Consider the following 15,125-nt stretch of genomic DNA (forward strand, 5'->3'; position numbering starts at 1 on the left):
AAATCCCATAACTAACTCAGTATATCAAAAAACTAAACTTTTAGATGGCATTTATCAGAATCATAACAATTGTAAGAACTTTTCATATTAAAAATAATTATCAAGGCAAATTTAATATTTTCTTTTACTGAATAACAATAGCACTTAGACTTATATACTGCTTCACAGTGCTTTACAGCCCCTCTCTAAGCAGTTTAGAGTCAACATATTGCCCCTAGCGATCTAGGTCCTCAGAATAATATAGACAGCGTAAAGAATGGTAGTTCTTGATTAATTATAACTTTCTTCCAGCAAATATTTTACAGTGTTTTTTAATTTTAATTGAAGTGCAGCTTAACCATAACCCAGTATGGAACTCTAAATAATCACCCAATTCTTCTATAAACAAACCAAATAACAAAACAGATCCCACCTACCCACAACCTCCCCATGTGTCCTTGGTTTTAATGTCTGATCTTAACTTTTTTAACTGTATATGTAACTGTAAACCATAGTTATAAAAAATGTTATAAATTAAAAAAGGATGCTATAAGAAGCCTTCTTGAAGTTTTAAATTCAATATTCTATCTTATGTAATAGATCAATAGAAATATTCATATAATGTTCTGCAACCTTACCAATTCTTAACATTTCTTCTAGGCAATTTGCCTTTAAAACTGTAGAAGGGATGTTAGAATCTGGGGGGAGGGAGGGGAGTGAAAAGAGGGATCAGCCTAGAAACCCTATGTAGTAGCCACGAGAGAACCAAGTCCAACCTCCCCTTGGGTGCCACTGACCTTTATCTAATTCTAAGTAGGTGTCGACTGATTCCTGTGCCAACTGAAGCCTGTGCATAGGCTTTTAGCGATAAATTAATTTAGCTGAATCTTCACGTGTGAACCTGGGCTTTCGTGAAAAAAATATCCAATTTAATATAGGAATTAAATGGTCTCCAACACCTTGCTCCAGTCATCAAGAAGAATTTTCTAAAAAAGCTTTCCAAAATATTTGAGAACATTTTGGTGGGTAGCAATATATTAATGGAATTTCTAATTTGGGGGATCTTTCTCCTTATAAATAAACATTGCATATCAGAAACTGCTGAAACAGTGATGTTTTTTAAGTCCACGGCATTTCATGTTTCAATTGTGCTGCCATTCTACTGCCCCCAATCTCTGGGGGCAGTACAATATCTGGTCTGCAATTATCCAAACAACCACTAAATAGCAGCACAGAGAGCAAGAAAAATATTAACTCTGATGCTTGTTCAGATTTTTGCAGCCCAGATCTCTAAATTTACTCTTTAATTTTGTAGTAAAACTTTAACATTGTTTGGCATTTTCTTCACTATTTGTCTTCACACAAATGAAAAAGATAATATCACCATCCACTGTAATAATTAAGCATGAATAGATTTAAAAAGGAACTAGAGACATATCCTCAAAATGATTTTTGTGCTCTGTCTTCCACTTCCAACAGCTAAGTCAATTAGCTGTTAACTCTGCCTTTTCAACCCAAGACATTTATCCTCCAAGATTAAAAAAAAAAACCTCTTATACACTCAGCATGCCTATAGTTGGCTAAAATGATAATGTAATGGTGTGATACAAAATTAGAATATACATTATCTCTTCTGCCACATTGCATCAAAATGCTTTCTCTTTTAACCATTTAATCTAGAAAACAGAATGCTCTGAATCCTGTATTCACTTTGTATTCACTTTCCCCAATTTGTAGTAGTGTGCAACGTTTGGGTCTCCTGGATGCAGTTCCTGCTCAATGAGCAGGTAACACTGTTCCACGAAAGTTCTTGAACAGCTTCATCTGTTGCATCATTTCCTAGATTCAAAGACCCTTCAGATAGTTGCCCTAAAGGTGTTTTTTCAAGAGGCAACTGGACTTTCTGGTTACTTACTTACCAGAAAGTCCAGTTGCCTCTTGAAAAAGCATCTTTGGGACAACCATGACCTGGATGACCGAGAATCTCCATAGACACTCTTCAGATAGTCATTCACGATGTAGTCATATCATAGTTTGATGTACAATGCATCTTACATGTGGTTGCCTTTCAAGAGCTCATTGGCACCTTCAATTGGTGCAGTCAGTGATGGATATGCCCTTGTGCCCATGTGGAACCTCCCTTTGCAAGCTATACTGGTTTCCAATTTGCTTCTGAGTGCAATTCAGATGCTGGTTAGATCTACTTGGTAGATTGGATTACTTGAGAAACTACCTCTCCCCTGTGTCAGATATCAGCCTGGGCATTTCAACATGACAGGGTTGGGGCATTCCAGGTTCCTTTGATTAAGTAGTGCCCTCTTAACAGGACCCCAGAAACATGCCTTCTCTGTCGCAGCACCTGCCTACTAGAATAAACCTTCCTCTGAGATCAAGGTGGAACTCACTCTGATGCTGTTCTGGATGGCCTTAAAAAATCTGGTTCTTTTTCCAGGTTCCAGACTAGAGTCATTGAACTCCTTTGCTGGGCATATGCCATCTTTACTGTTTATTTTTATGTTAAGTTGAAATAAATAAATTAAAATACTGTTCTCCATTCCAAAAACTGTGAGGGTGGTGGGATAAAGGAAGGGGAAGCAGAGGAGGAAAAGGAGAGGAGGAAAGAAGAAAGTAGAAGAGTAGATGGAAGAAGGGAGGGAAGGGAAAAAGAGGAGAGGGAGAAGAAGGATTGTTGTAAAACAAGGGAGATTAAATGGTAGAAGAGCAACCCCGAATATAATTAAATTGTTTAGGATGAAGATTGTATTAGTATGAAAGTTAAAAGAAAATGTGTGTGTTAGATAAGAAATTGTACATTTAAGATATGTTTATGAGAGAAAAAAATAAACTTTTTCAAAAAAGAAAGAAAATAATAATAATAATTTAAAAAAAACTGTGAGGGCGGTTTGTTCACCAACTGTGGCCCAGAAAATGAACAATGAAATTGCTAATAGAAAATACATAGTCAGTAAGATCTGGTGATTAAGATGCTGAACTAGGAGCTGAGAAACCTGAATTCTATTCCTGCCTCAGGCTCAAGAACTGAGTAACGTTGGGCCAATCACACTCTCAGTACTAGGAAGGAAGGAAGGAAGGAAGGAAGGAAGGAAGGAAGGAAGGAAGGAAGGAAGGAAGGAAGGAAGGAAGGAAGGAAGGAAGGAAGGAAGGAAGGAAGGAAGGAAGGAAGGAAGGGCAAACTATTCCTGAAAATATTGTCTGGAGGACAATATTAAGGATGTATCTATGTAGTGACCACAAAACAAGGCTGACTCAAAGACAAAAAACAAAAACAAAATCCAAATACATACAATATAAGCCAACTGAGTAACTCTGGGCCAGTCATTCTCTCAGCCCAACCCACCTCACAGGATTGTTATTGTGGGACAAATAAAAGGAATATTATGTATGTTTGCTGCCTTGAGTTACTTAAAAAGTAATGGTTTTTTTTTAAAAAAAATCTAAAAAATAAATAAACTGCAATCTGTGATATCTTTTCCTAAATACTTCAGATTCATTCAGAAATTAAGATACCTTTATCACTAAAAATGATCTCAAGTATATATGATGATGGAAAGTAGAAATGAATATACAGCACACTGTGCAAGGTATCTTGGTAAGTACCACTGAATGCTTTTTACATCCCAAAGGTATAAAATGCATTCAGTGGTACTTGAATGTCTTGGTACATAGACGTGTCATCAGTGGTATATAGAAGCTTTGATGTCTTCTGTGCCCTATTATTCTTTGAGTTAAAGCCCAATCATTACTGTCCTTAATAATCAAAGTCTGTCATCACCAGAACCTACCACCAGTGGGCATTTACATTTGCCTTGTTTGAAGACTTAACACCAAGATTATCATTCAGGCTCCTGGGGACAGTAACTTAGTAAATAATGCACTTGAAACACTAAGGATTTGCCTGAAATGTTCAACCTGTTCAAGAAGCATGCAAATTTAATTTAAGAATATAAGCAAGGAATTTTCTTTTCATATTTTTAATTTGATTCTGACCCCATCTGCCATACTAAATAGTGATTGGCTTTAAATGAAGTTATGTATTCTCTGCTCAAATCAAATGTAATTGTGTAAATCTACAGAGTTGCCTTTTCTTTCTTTTTCTTTCTTTTCCCTCTCCCTCTCTTTCTCTCTTCTTTTTGCATAATTCAGTCTGGTTCACATGACATAAGAAATTACCCAGGATAAAAAATCCAACTCTACAACCACTGGAGAGTGTGCATTTATGCGTTCTTCCTGATTATGCATTTATGCGTTCTTCCTGATTAATTTGATGCAAATTAATCAGGAATAAAGACCCACTGATTTCAAAGGATTTTATTTAAATATGCTTAAGTCTGGAATCAAAGTATTTGTAAAAATACTTTGTAAAGATATTTTTAAAAATGCATAGATACCCTTGAACCAAACCTGGTTCTATCCCAGTAACTGCAGAAACTATCCCAGTAATTGCATAGTTTCTAGCAACCACTACAGATATCATTATCTTCTGGGATGCTTTTTGAATTCCTGGTTTAGCCTGAAGCCCTATTTCCCTAGGGATGTCCTTTTAACTTCTGCTGATTAGCAGCCATACTTCCTGATCAATTAATTTTTATATGTTACAATCAGGAAGGCTCCCCCCCCCCCATTTTAGCATATCTGGGATAAAATAATGGAACAAATTTTAGTTCCATTGTTAAATTAGTGCGGAAAAAATTACCATAATTTGCCAGTCTAAAAAAAAAGACTATGGACACAAAGTCAATCATTGCACGACATACACCAATCACAGAATGCCCGGATCTTTCCTTTTGTGTGATCCCAAGAATGCTTGTAGAAACATTTAACTCTAGCTAACCAGAGCATCTATAAATATTTCTGAAACAAGCCAATTCAAAACACAAGTTTATGTAATATAATTAATGCAAACATCAGAGCATTCGGTGACTAACTACAATCAAACTAAAAGCTATACAAACCTATTTTCCTAGAGAATGTATTATAATCCCAAGGCTTCATAAAGTCATGCACATTACAAAAAATCTTGGTTTATCATGACATTAAATGTAGTCAGAGTAGCTATCTTTGTAGTTCATTATGTTGAAACATAAAAAATCTTCTTTAAGACTATACCTATACCTTTAAGACTGTACACAAGTCAGAAGAACAAAGAGTTAGGTTTGTTATATTCAGCTAGAAAAATGGAGAAATGTAAGGATTATGTACCATTGCAGAGTATGTTCTGATGAGGGGCAATATTTCATTTTGATTGCCTTTTTTAATGAAATACTCACTGTCTGAAATCTTAAAAATGTATAGCCCTAATGCTTGTATTGGTAACTAAAAGCTGCCTTTAACTGTACAAGTTATGTACAGTATTAGCCAAAGTTAATCATTTTTTTTCAATTTCATTGGTTTTAGTGCGATAATTTTCTTCTCTGATGAAATTGGTAAGATTTTCTAAAATTAGTATATTAAATGCTGTTTAATATTAAAACTGTGCTATTCCACATTAGTTTTAGAGTATACAATTTTAAGACAGCGCTCTAAGGAAATGCAGTTTCACAAATTTCTCATGTCTGCTTTGAATGATTACACAGCTACGTCCATTTTTATATTGTTATGTCATAGTCAAAGCCAACCTAAGCAGCATTTCATTCTTATGGGAAAAAATAGTTACCTTTCAGATAAAGATGTCCCTCTAATCAGTCCAGAGGGGCTGACCAATCCTGTGAAGAAATAACTATTATGGAACAACTATTAAAAGCATTTCCCAGCACCAAATGCACTGGAGTTATATACTGGGTTGAACAATAAAAAGGAAAATACATCAAATATTTTGATTTAATTGATCTGAAGAATTTTCTTCAGTTTGCTAACTCAACTGTATCATTCCCTCATCAGAAACTTTTAAGCTGCAATTCTATAGAGAAATATGTAGCAGTAAATTCCATTTTACATGAATTATTTCTGAGTAGACAGGAGCAAGGCTGTTGTTAGGAATACAATTTTTTAGATTACAATCAGAGGATACTTAACCAAACCTTTTCATCTATTTATTCGAATTAGCTGCTTTCTTCCAATAAAGGATGCTTAATGGAACCTGTTACTTACCAATCAAGAAAAATTCTAAAGTTTAGAATTATAACTATTTCTGCCAAGTAGTTTCTCTACTGATATCCTCTAGCATTCCATAAGGAGATTGATTGTATTTCTAGTCATATCTCAATCTAACTATTGAAAAAAATTGAATTATCTAAAAACTATCCTCTTCACATTCCACTGACTTTCACCGTACAGAGGAAAGGGACCAATCACAACATAAATATATTTCGTTACGTATGTACCCAGAAATACACATCCACCTTTTTTTACATTACTTTTCTTACGGAGAAAGGATAGCCTGGACCTTGTTAGAGATTACTGTGTTTGATACAAGCCTCTTAGTTGCTTCTGTAATTTACTGAATAGAAATGTCACCATAAATGCTCAGCCCTCTCAACTATTTACATCATTTAAAAAGTTCAGGAATCAATATGAAAGTGGCATTAGATGTTCAAATTAATACTTAATTGTACTAAACCTCATTGCATTGGGGGAGGGGGTACTGTAAAAGTTAGTAAGAACCAATAATTTAAGAACTTGGAAGGCTACAATGAGCAAAGCCTTAAAAGCAGTCAACCCAGTTCCTTATAATTACAATTCACTTTGACCTCTTAAAACCCCCTTACCTGTTTAAGAGTTTTATACAGCAGTTTGCCATGGGAACCCATATTTTGTGGAACACAATCGTAGCATCCTTGGTTGATAAGCACCTGCTGCCTAGCAATCATCGTGCATGGATATAGGACCGCACTAGTGTTCTTTATCCACAATAGGTTAAGCATTTCAAGGCAACCAGAGCAAGCTTGCATTTCAAGATGTCTTCCATCTGCATGTCAAATGGCAACTAGTTAATTCTAAGAGACTTGGGAAACAAACGCAGTTTCTGCAGCCACGATGCAGGTGCAGCACTGTTCGCTTCCTCTTGACCTCTGGTGATGTGTAGTCAACTGTGCCCCGAAGTCTCCTGCAGCAAAGAGTTGTACTCCTGCACAGTGGGAACAGCTTTCCAAAGCTCAAGATCCCCAAATGCAGGAAATATAGCACATTTTTTTTCAAAGTTTCACCACTTTTTTTTTTCCTCCTGATATCATCTGTACTACAAACTAAAAAGTTTGCAGCCGTACCTACGATCAAGGTTGCATGCACATCCAAGGTGTGTAGACCATTTGCTTCAAAACGGGTCAAGTAAGAGCACCAATAACAATCGTACAGGTTTTAAATGACAGCGCTCTAGCTCTCAGGAACTCTTCTTCCATTCAGAACTACACCCAGGACTGCATAACTCTGAAGAAAAGCCCCTGGTGGTGGAGGAGCTCTTCAACTGTGTCTGGAAACGCGCTATCATTTAATTTTTTTTTATGAGTTACTTTTTCTTTTCAATTTGGTGAAAAGGTTATGAGCAAGATGCAAAGCAATTTCAAACTTTCTTCAAATTAAAATCAGAACTAAGGCCAAACAAGTTAGGTGAACAAAATAAATCAAGAACTTAAAATTCAGGAACTCCAGCTCTTCAAAATCAACACAGTCCCAGATCTGTACACTGTTCTGAGACTTAAGATGTTTTCCCTGCTTCTTGCATGCCAGCAACAGCACCATTTCCTCGTAAAGATGAGGAGATAGCAGCCATTGATCCCCATTCACCGTACACAAGAGGACACAGCAACACAACAAACTAGATTTCTTCAGATCTGATACAAAAGATGGTCAATATCAAAGCGAAGGTTTCCCTGTTTCTTGTCTGAGACCCACAACTATCAGATCGAGGAGAAGGAGCAGCAGGAGCAGTTGTAAAGTACCCCCACAGCTGCAAACAAAGGGGTCAAAGGTTTGTCGTCAATTCATTTCCAGGCAGAAAAACCACTTTCCTCAAAAGAAACAATTTATTTAGAATGAAACAAAATCAGCTCGACTGTGAGCGCATGTTTTGAGTGACAGCTATTTTAAGCTGTGTGAGCCATAAAAAGGTTTTTTTTTCCTTTACTTTTGCAGAAATCTTGTGTACACAGCACAAAGCAAAGAGGTCAATTTTCCACTTTAAAACATGGGCATTGGCATCACAAATAGCAGATACACAACTTTTTAAGCTGCCATTTTAGTAAAATGCACAAATACTAAACAGATAAGCTTTCTTCCATGAGGCCCATGTAAATTCCACATAAGCCAACGCTTTTCTTCGCAAAGGTCCATTAGAGTTTGGAATCCCTTGTGGTCTTCAGCACTTCACTAGCCTTGCTTTCAGGAGGAAAGAAGAGGTTATTCAGTATAAATGTTTACAAGAGATCTTCCCCCTACATTTACAGATAACTGTTCGAACTACAAGGCTATTAACGTTCTAAGTAATGTCTGAAAACACCAATCACCCTTCACTGGCACAAAGCTTTTGAAATGAATTAACATCTGTATATAAATGCACAAATAGTAGTTCAGGGAGTTAAAATATAGGGTAGAGATTGGGAAAAAAATCAGCTGTACTAGTTAAAAAAAGCATACAGGAGAAAAGTCAACTGAATTTTCACAATTCATACAATTTCTCTCATTTTCAAAAAGTCAAACAAGAACATGATATTTAGTGTTCTGTTTGCAAGTGTATTTTTTCACATTGCTATGTTATCTCCAACTACAGACTCATTACTTACTGGAGAAAACTAGCTAAAATATGCATCGGATTCGCTTTATCCCACATCTGTGTACATTTTTCTAGTTGTTCCAAAATACTTTAGTTTGGATAATGTAAAGGGAAATGTTTATCTTCAGTGACACATCTGGAGCAGCTAATATTGTTTACAGGGGGGAAAACCGAAGGCAAGAAAATTAACATACATCAAATTACTTTATAATTTTGCAATCCATTCAATCAGGCACCCTACATGGATTATTCTTTTGTACACTTAAGTGGCTACCCTTAACTTTTCCATTTTTATCCAATTCAGATGTATTCCTACATTCTTTTACTCTTAAAACATAGTCAAACTCCTACTACTTGTTTAAATTCCTAAGGAAGGCTTCTTCCTTTCCCCCTTATATATCTTGGGAAGAAAAGACCCATGCTAAATATATTGGCTTTAAAAATGCTAATCTTGCCTCCCGGTGTTCCAAATTTTGATAATCCAAATTGGGAGGCAATTGTATAAACATTAAAGTGGATCCTGGTAAATGAGGTAGCCTTAAATTGATACTCCACTGACAGCCAGCCATGTATGATGAACTGTCAAAATGCAAAGCTCCTAGTTAACTTTGGGGGGGGGGACCCAAACTCTTAAGTTTCCAATTATAGAATTTAAATCCTAAGGACAACAAGCCAGTTAAGATTTTTTTACCCAGCTCCCCCAAAAGTGGTATTAAGTGACTGTCAGGAAAAAACACATTCTCCATCCTAATGTTATAACTCTGGAAACAAATTTCTGAACATCTGCAGCATTCAAATATACATTGCCTTAACGCTTCATAATACCATATACAAAAGATTACAATCCTCTTTTTCTGCATACAGATGTGTCACAAAACCTAACTTTTGCTATGCTGAAGTCTTGGAGGTTGGCTCAAATGAATAATTGCACTGCTGTTATTCTAATACAAACAAAAAGCTATAGCAGCTATAACTAAGTGCTGAGCCATCCAATGTTGGTTATCATTTTAGTCTAAATTGGACTCCTAACATTCTCTTTCTTTCTATAGCTACTACTGGACTATCTTCTTTCTTTAAAAAAAATCTTAGATAAAAGGTTTGGAAAGCTGAATTGCCCATTTCACATATCCTTAACCCAGTTCACATCGTAAGAAGCAGCACTGAACATAATTTTCAATTAAAATAGAAAAAGAAATCCATAGTGTAGGGTTTCCCAACACGGGTTCCCAAAGTTTGCCTAAAATGCCAGTATGTTCACTTTTCCTCAAATTCAAGTTCTGAAGGATTTTTTTAACAAGGAGAGCACATCAGTATGCATACTATTGCCAACAAGTTTGACTTTCGAATCTGATATTAAAGATTTTCCAAAAAAATACAAGGATGTCTTTCAAATTAAATATTAGTTCAACATAGAGCAAATTCCCTATCCAAATAAATACACTAAGAAAACTCTTTATGTAGCCACTAGCATATTGCATTTGACAAATGCAGTATTATGGATAATCCAATAATATTATGCAGTACAGGCAACACAAATCTGTCTTAGTGACTCTGCCTATAACAGTGGCTAGATTTAATTTGGTTCACAGTTCCAAGTTTCATTTATTACAGAACAATTTATATTTTCAATTTGTATTTCAGAATTGTGGGATTTAGGTTACTATACCCACATTTTTAAAGAGTGAAAGGGTGTAATAGTTTCAGAAGTGAGGCTCTACTTGAAAAAAATACTTTAAGAATAGTATATTTTCCAATATTTCATTGAGCAGTGTTTCATTAAGCCACTTTTCAACTATCGTAATTGTACTTATTCAAATTTGAGAATTGGTTTACACATGAGAAACATATTATTACTGTACAGTGGCTTTACAAAAGAACAAAAATATTGGACTAGAAAAGAGACCAAGCAAAAAGTCACACATTTAAACTGTTGATTCTTTCCTCCTAAGTCTTATCATATATTTTAAAAAGAACTGCTTTTAAAGGCTTACTTTCAATTGAATTATGTTCTTTTAGTGAATGCAAAAGTGTCAAGATTAAAACAGTGCAAACCAGACTATAAAACCTCGCATAATGCCTATTATATTTTACCTGGGAAATATTGAGCAGGTAAGTTTCTTTTCTATTTCCACAGGGATAGAATGATAATTGAAATGGTTATGTGGCAGAACTTTTCATGAAAGTTAAGTGCCATCTTTGAAACTTGTGTTCCCAAGTTATACTTTAGAATTCATTGTGCCTATTACAATTAGTAATGGGCAAAAACAATGATACCAGTAACCACCTGCTTCTTTAATACAGAAGTTCATGATGTTCATGGGTTATAGTAAAGCTCTCATTACAACTACAACCCTTAAATGCACACAAGTTTTTTTAAAAAATCAACAAAGCAAAATACCATTTAGGAACATTTTTCAAGGGTATTCATTTCTTTGAATTTGGGAACAAAAACTGAAAACCCAACTGAAAGAAAACTACAGTGCACCATCAAGGCTTAATATCAGCTGTTACATGGACTCAACCATGAGTTAATTCAATTTAATTTTACATTTTGTAAACTAGGAATTATTCTGAAATCATAACTATAGTTTTATGGAAGCTGCAGCTCTCAGAATGGGCATGAACCATTTATGTTTTAAGTATGGCAATTTAGAACGTAAGTATAGGAAAAGATTTTATACCTACTTTAAAGTTGTGAAATGAACAAGGACAAATTAAAAAGTAAAAAGAAAAAAGAGGGAGGCAAGCTTGTTCAATATTTCATATTTTAGTGAAAGCAAGCCATCCCTTTTGCTATACTGTCACTAGCAAGACAGTTGAGGGTAGCCTAGTGAACAGTTAATATATCTGCTCTCTAGAGTTTATAGAAAATAAAGGGAAAATAACAGTAACTACAGATCTAAAATTATACTTAGGGTATTGGCTAAGGCTTAGCACCTGGCAGACACTGGAGGAGGGGGGAGTTGTATGAAGCAGCAGGATAAGCACAGAAAGCATTAGGACTTTAAGAAGCACCACGAACAATGATCATGACCAAATAGTCATCTTCCGATTTAGCCAGGGCCTTTGCTGTAGAATCCAGGAATTGCTGAGAAAAATCACAGGGGGGGAAAGCATGCAAGACTCCACTGTTTTCTTTGTCTTTGTTGCCTCCTACTGGGAGGCTTATCACTCCAGCTGCCTGTTTTTGTTTAAGATAGGACACCAGGTTTCTTAATGGCCGCTGGGTAGAGGTGGTATTAGCTTCACCAGCCCCAGATGAGGCACGGTTGTCTGTGGTACCAGGCACAGCAAGGAGAATAGCATATCCATTGGGTCCTGCTACTTTGATACGGCGGGTAACTTCATCTAACTTGGGCTGGTCCAAACGAAGACGCTGTGTGATCTTTAGTTGGGCCACTTTGCCACCAGTTGTTCCTTCCACCAGCAGATTGCTAGCTACGCTGAGGTCACCTTGTAATAGGTGCATGTTTGATGGAAAGTTGCTGTTCTTCAACAGAAGCATTCCTTGCCAGGCTAAGCAGAGTTTGGTAGATGATCCCGACTTTGAGGTTCCATCCTGCTGTTGCTGCTTTTGGGGTGGCTTCAGCCGAGATCCACTGCTACTATTCCCTTCAGAAGTATGCTCATCCTTTTTAGCTGGACTCTTGCACTCTTGGATGGCAGTTGATGCAAGTGTGCGATGTTTTCTTTCTTTTTCCATCAAACTCTTATGTTCCCGCTTCTCACTCTGGCCTCTCTCCAAACTCCCCTTACGCGGCTCTCTGACTGGTGAAGGACGATCCAACAAAAGTAAGCGAGAAGAGGGCCGATCAGTATCAGTATTATAGCGGTCTCTGATTAAGCCTGTTTCAGGACTACGATCTTGAGGAGATGCTACAGCAGGGCAGTGACGCTTACGAGATGAAGATGAACGTTCACTATCTGGTGATCGATCCAAATGTCGACCCCCATCCTCCACTAGCCTTCGCTTCCTAGGTGGGTCTCTACTACTACCAAGCTCTCTTTCCCCACGAGTTCTTTCTAGAGACCAACCATCTCGACGTCTTTCCAGACTTTCAAGTGCATCATACACAGTTGCTCGGTTGCCTCGGTCCCGAACTGGAGGTGGAGGAGGCACCCAGTCTGTTTCAGCATATAAGTCTCTATCACGATCACCATAGAGCAGTGGTGGTGTTCTGTCCCGAGCACCTCGGAGTGGATCTGGTGGGGCTCCACGATGTGCTCCAAAAGCTGATGTTTCTGCTACCAGCTCATAGTGAGCAGGGGGTGGAAGTGGCAATGGCTGCAAATAGGGCTGTTGATACCGATGCTCAGTGTCAGCAAAGTCCACACGCAAGCGACGGTCTGGCCCACCCAAAGGAAAGCCACGCATGTGGGTACAAGCAGCTTGTGCAGCATCCAAACTCTCATACTGGATGTAGGCCCATGAGTCACCTTTACGATAATCAATGGTACGAATAGTACCAAAGCGATCAAACTCCCTGGCAAGAGCAGCCAATGGTACCCAGGGTCCCAGACCACCCACCCAGAGTCTCGTGGTGGGGGTTGCTTTACCATAACCAATTTTAATAGGATTGCGCAACAGCACTTTACCAGACATGGCAAGCTTAGCCCGGTGGGCCATATCCAAATTCTCAAATTTAAGAAATCCGTATGTGCTAGTTTGACCCCGGCTTGGCCTCTTAATATCCACTTCGGTGATAACCCCAAAGCGATCAAAAGTCCTACGAAGGTCTGACTCTGTAACCGATATATCCAAATTACCCAGAAACAGGGTGCGATTAGCTCTCTGGTCATCTTCAGGACTGATCTCTTCTTCAGTGGCCGTTCCTGTACCAACCCCACGAAACGCAGCGGCCGCCACTCCAGCAACTCGATCCAGACTGTAGGTGGGCCTCACCCGATCATAGAAACCGCTGTAGTCTCGTTCTCTTTCCAGCTCCCGGGGCAGAGGCGGCGGGGGCAGACGACCCAGGGCAAGCTGCTGCAATCGGAAGTCTCTGTACCCTAAGCCTGCCCCTCCGCCAGCAGGCGAGAGGGCCCTCTGGGTGGCCCCAGTTGCAGGGTGCCTGATAGTGGCGGGAGATGCCCCCGCCACCCCCACTGCTGAGGCCCCATAGGGAGACTCCTTGTCCAAAAGCGCTGGGGAACGACTGCCGCGTCGCCGGCTGCTTCCCCCTCCGCTGCTGCCCCCTACATAAACGGCCTCGATCTTCAGCGGCCGATGGTAGAGGACCAGGCGGCCGCGAGCATGCTTAGCAGCCCGGGCATCCTCAGGGCGGCGGAAATTGACAAAGGCCACCCGCTCGTCGCCGGATCCGGTGCCCGGGGGCAGGCGGCTGATTTTGACGCTGACGTCTCCGAAGCGCTTGAACTCGTGGAAGAGGCCGTCTTCGATCGCCTCGTCGCTCAGCGCCGAGCCCAGCTCGCTGATCTTGAGCGTCTTGTACTCACTGCTGCCGGCGGAGTCGGAGGGGGGCGCGCGGGAATCGACGCCGCGGCCGCTGCTGCCACGCGAGGACGAGGAAGACTCCGCGTTTTTGCTGTTGTTGCTCCCGCCGTAGCCGTGGCGGCCGCTGCCGCTCCCAGAGCCTCCGACCGCGGCCGATTCATATTCACGGCTACTGGCCCGGCTCGCTTTTTCCAGATGAAGGCTCCGCCGACTACTGCTGCCACCGCCCTCGCCCGAGCCGCCGCCCGCAGATTTCCCACCGCCGTTGCTGGGCTTCTTACTGCTCCGCTCGGTCCGCGCCGAAGAAGAATCCTCGCCACCGCGGGACCGTTTGGCCTTGGCAGGCGAGCGCTCCTTGCCCTTCATGGCGGCAAGCGCCAGCAAGAGGGAATCGCGCGCGGAGTATCGCGCCTCACGCACCCGCCGCCATCTTGGAACCTCCGGCAGGCTGGAACTCCGCCCAGTGGGCAGGCATTGGACAGTTTAATCGGAGCCCATCGTGTTCATTGCACAAAGGACCTGTCGGTGAAGGAAAGCGTAGACTCTGAAGCGCTCCAAGCACCGGAAACGGAAATTTCGCCTTCCTACGCTACTTTCACCAGGCCGTTGGATGAACGGCCAATCACTCATCGGTTTCTTGAGCGGTAATGGTCCGAACTGGAAGAACTTCCATCCCATTGGCTGAAGCAGAAATCCCAACTCTTTGTTTCCCCACCCCACCTCCACGCTCTTATTGACGGTTTTTGTGGAAGGCCTCAAGTTTCCCCGCCGGCCTGAACCCGCGCGAAAGTGCTCAGACCACGTGGAACCTTTGGGTTTGACAGACGAACGAGATGGCCGGGGAAGCGGGGGCCTCGGTTGGTTTTTTTGTTTGGGGTCTGCAGTGGACGCAGCTTCGAGGTTTTTTTTAGCTTAGGCGGGAAAAGACTTGTCGGATGGATGTAGTTTCGTCTCTCTCTGTTTTTT

The 15,125-nt window shown here is 39.9% G+C and overlaps 1 protein-coding gene across 1 annotated transcript; it reads right to left on the reverse strand.

The window, feature by feature from the left end:
* Positions 1–7,949: 7,949 nt before the first annotated feature.
* Positions 7,950–14,537, reverse strand: RBM15 (RNA binding motif protein 15). The gene is made up of 2 exons (XM_070941430.1): positions 11,642–14,537; positions 7,950–8,310 (listed from the first exon to the last, which is right to left on the reverse strand). The coding sequence occupies exon 1, from the start codon at positions 14,523–14,525 to the stop codon at positions 11,709–11,711; it is 2,817 nt and encodes a 938-aa protein (XP_070797531.1). The 5' UTR covers positions 14,526–14,537; the 3' UTR covers positions 7,950–8,310; positions 11,642–11,708.
* Between the last annotated feature and the right edge of the window lie 588 nt (positions 14,538–15,125).

This window comes from Pituophis catenifer, unplaced genomic scaffold, assembly GCF_029215685.1.
Source record: "Pituophis catenifer annectens isolate HBS135680 unplaced genomic scaffold, rPitCat1.0.hap2 SCAF_3, whole genome shotgun sequence".
Lineage (NCBI taxonomy): Eukaryota > Metazoa > Chordata > Lepidosauria > Squamata > Colubridae > Pituophis > Pituophis catenifer.

Excerpts from the sequence above, each read along its gene's own strand:
- RBM15 (XM_070941430.1), bottom strand. The coding sequence starts at position 14,525 with ATGAAGGGCAAGGAGCGCTCGCCTGCCAAGGCCAAACGGTCCCGCGGT.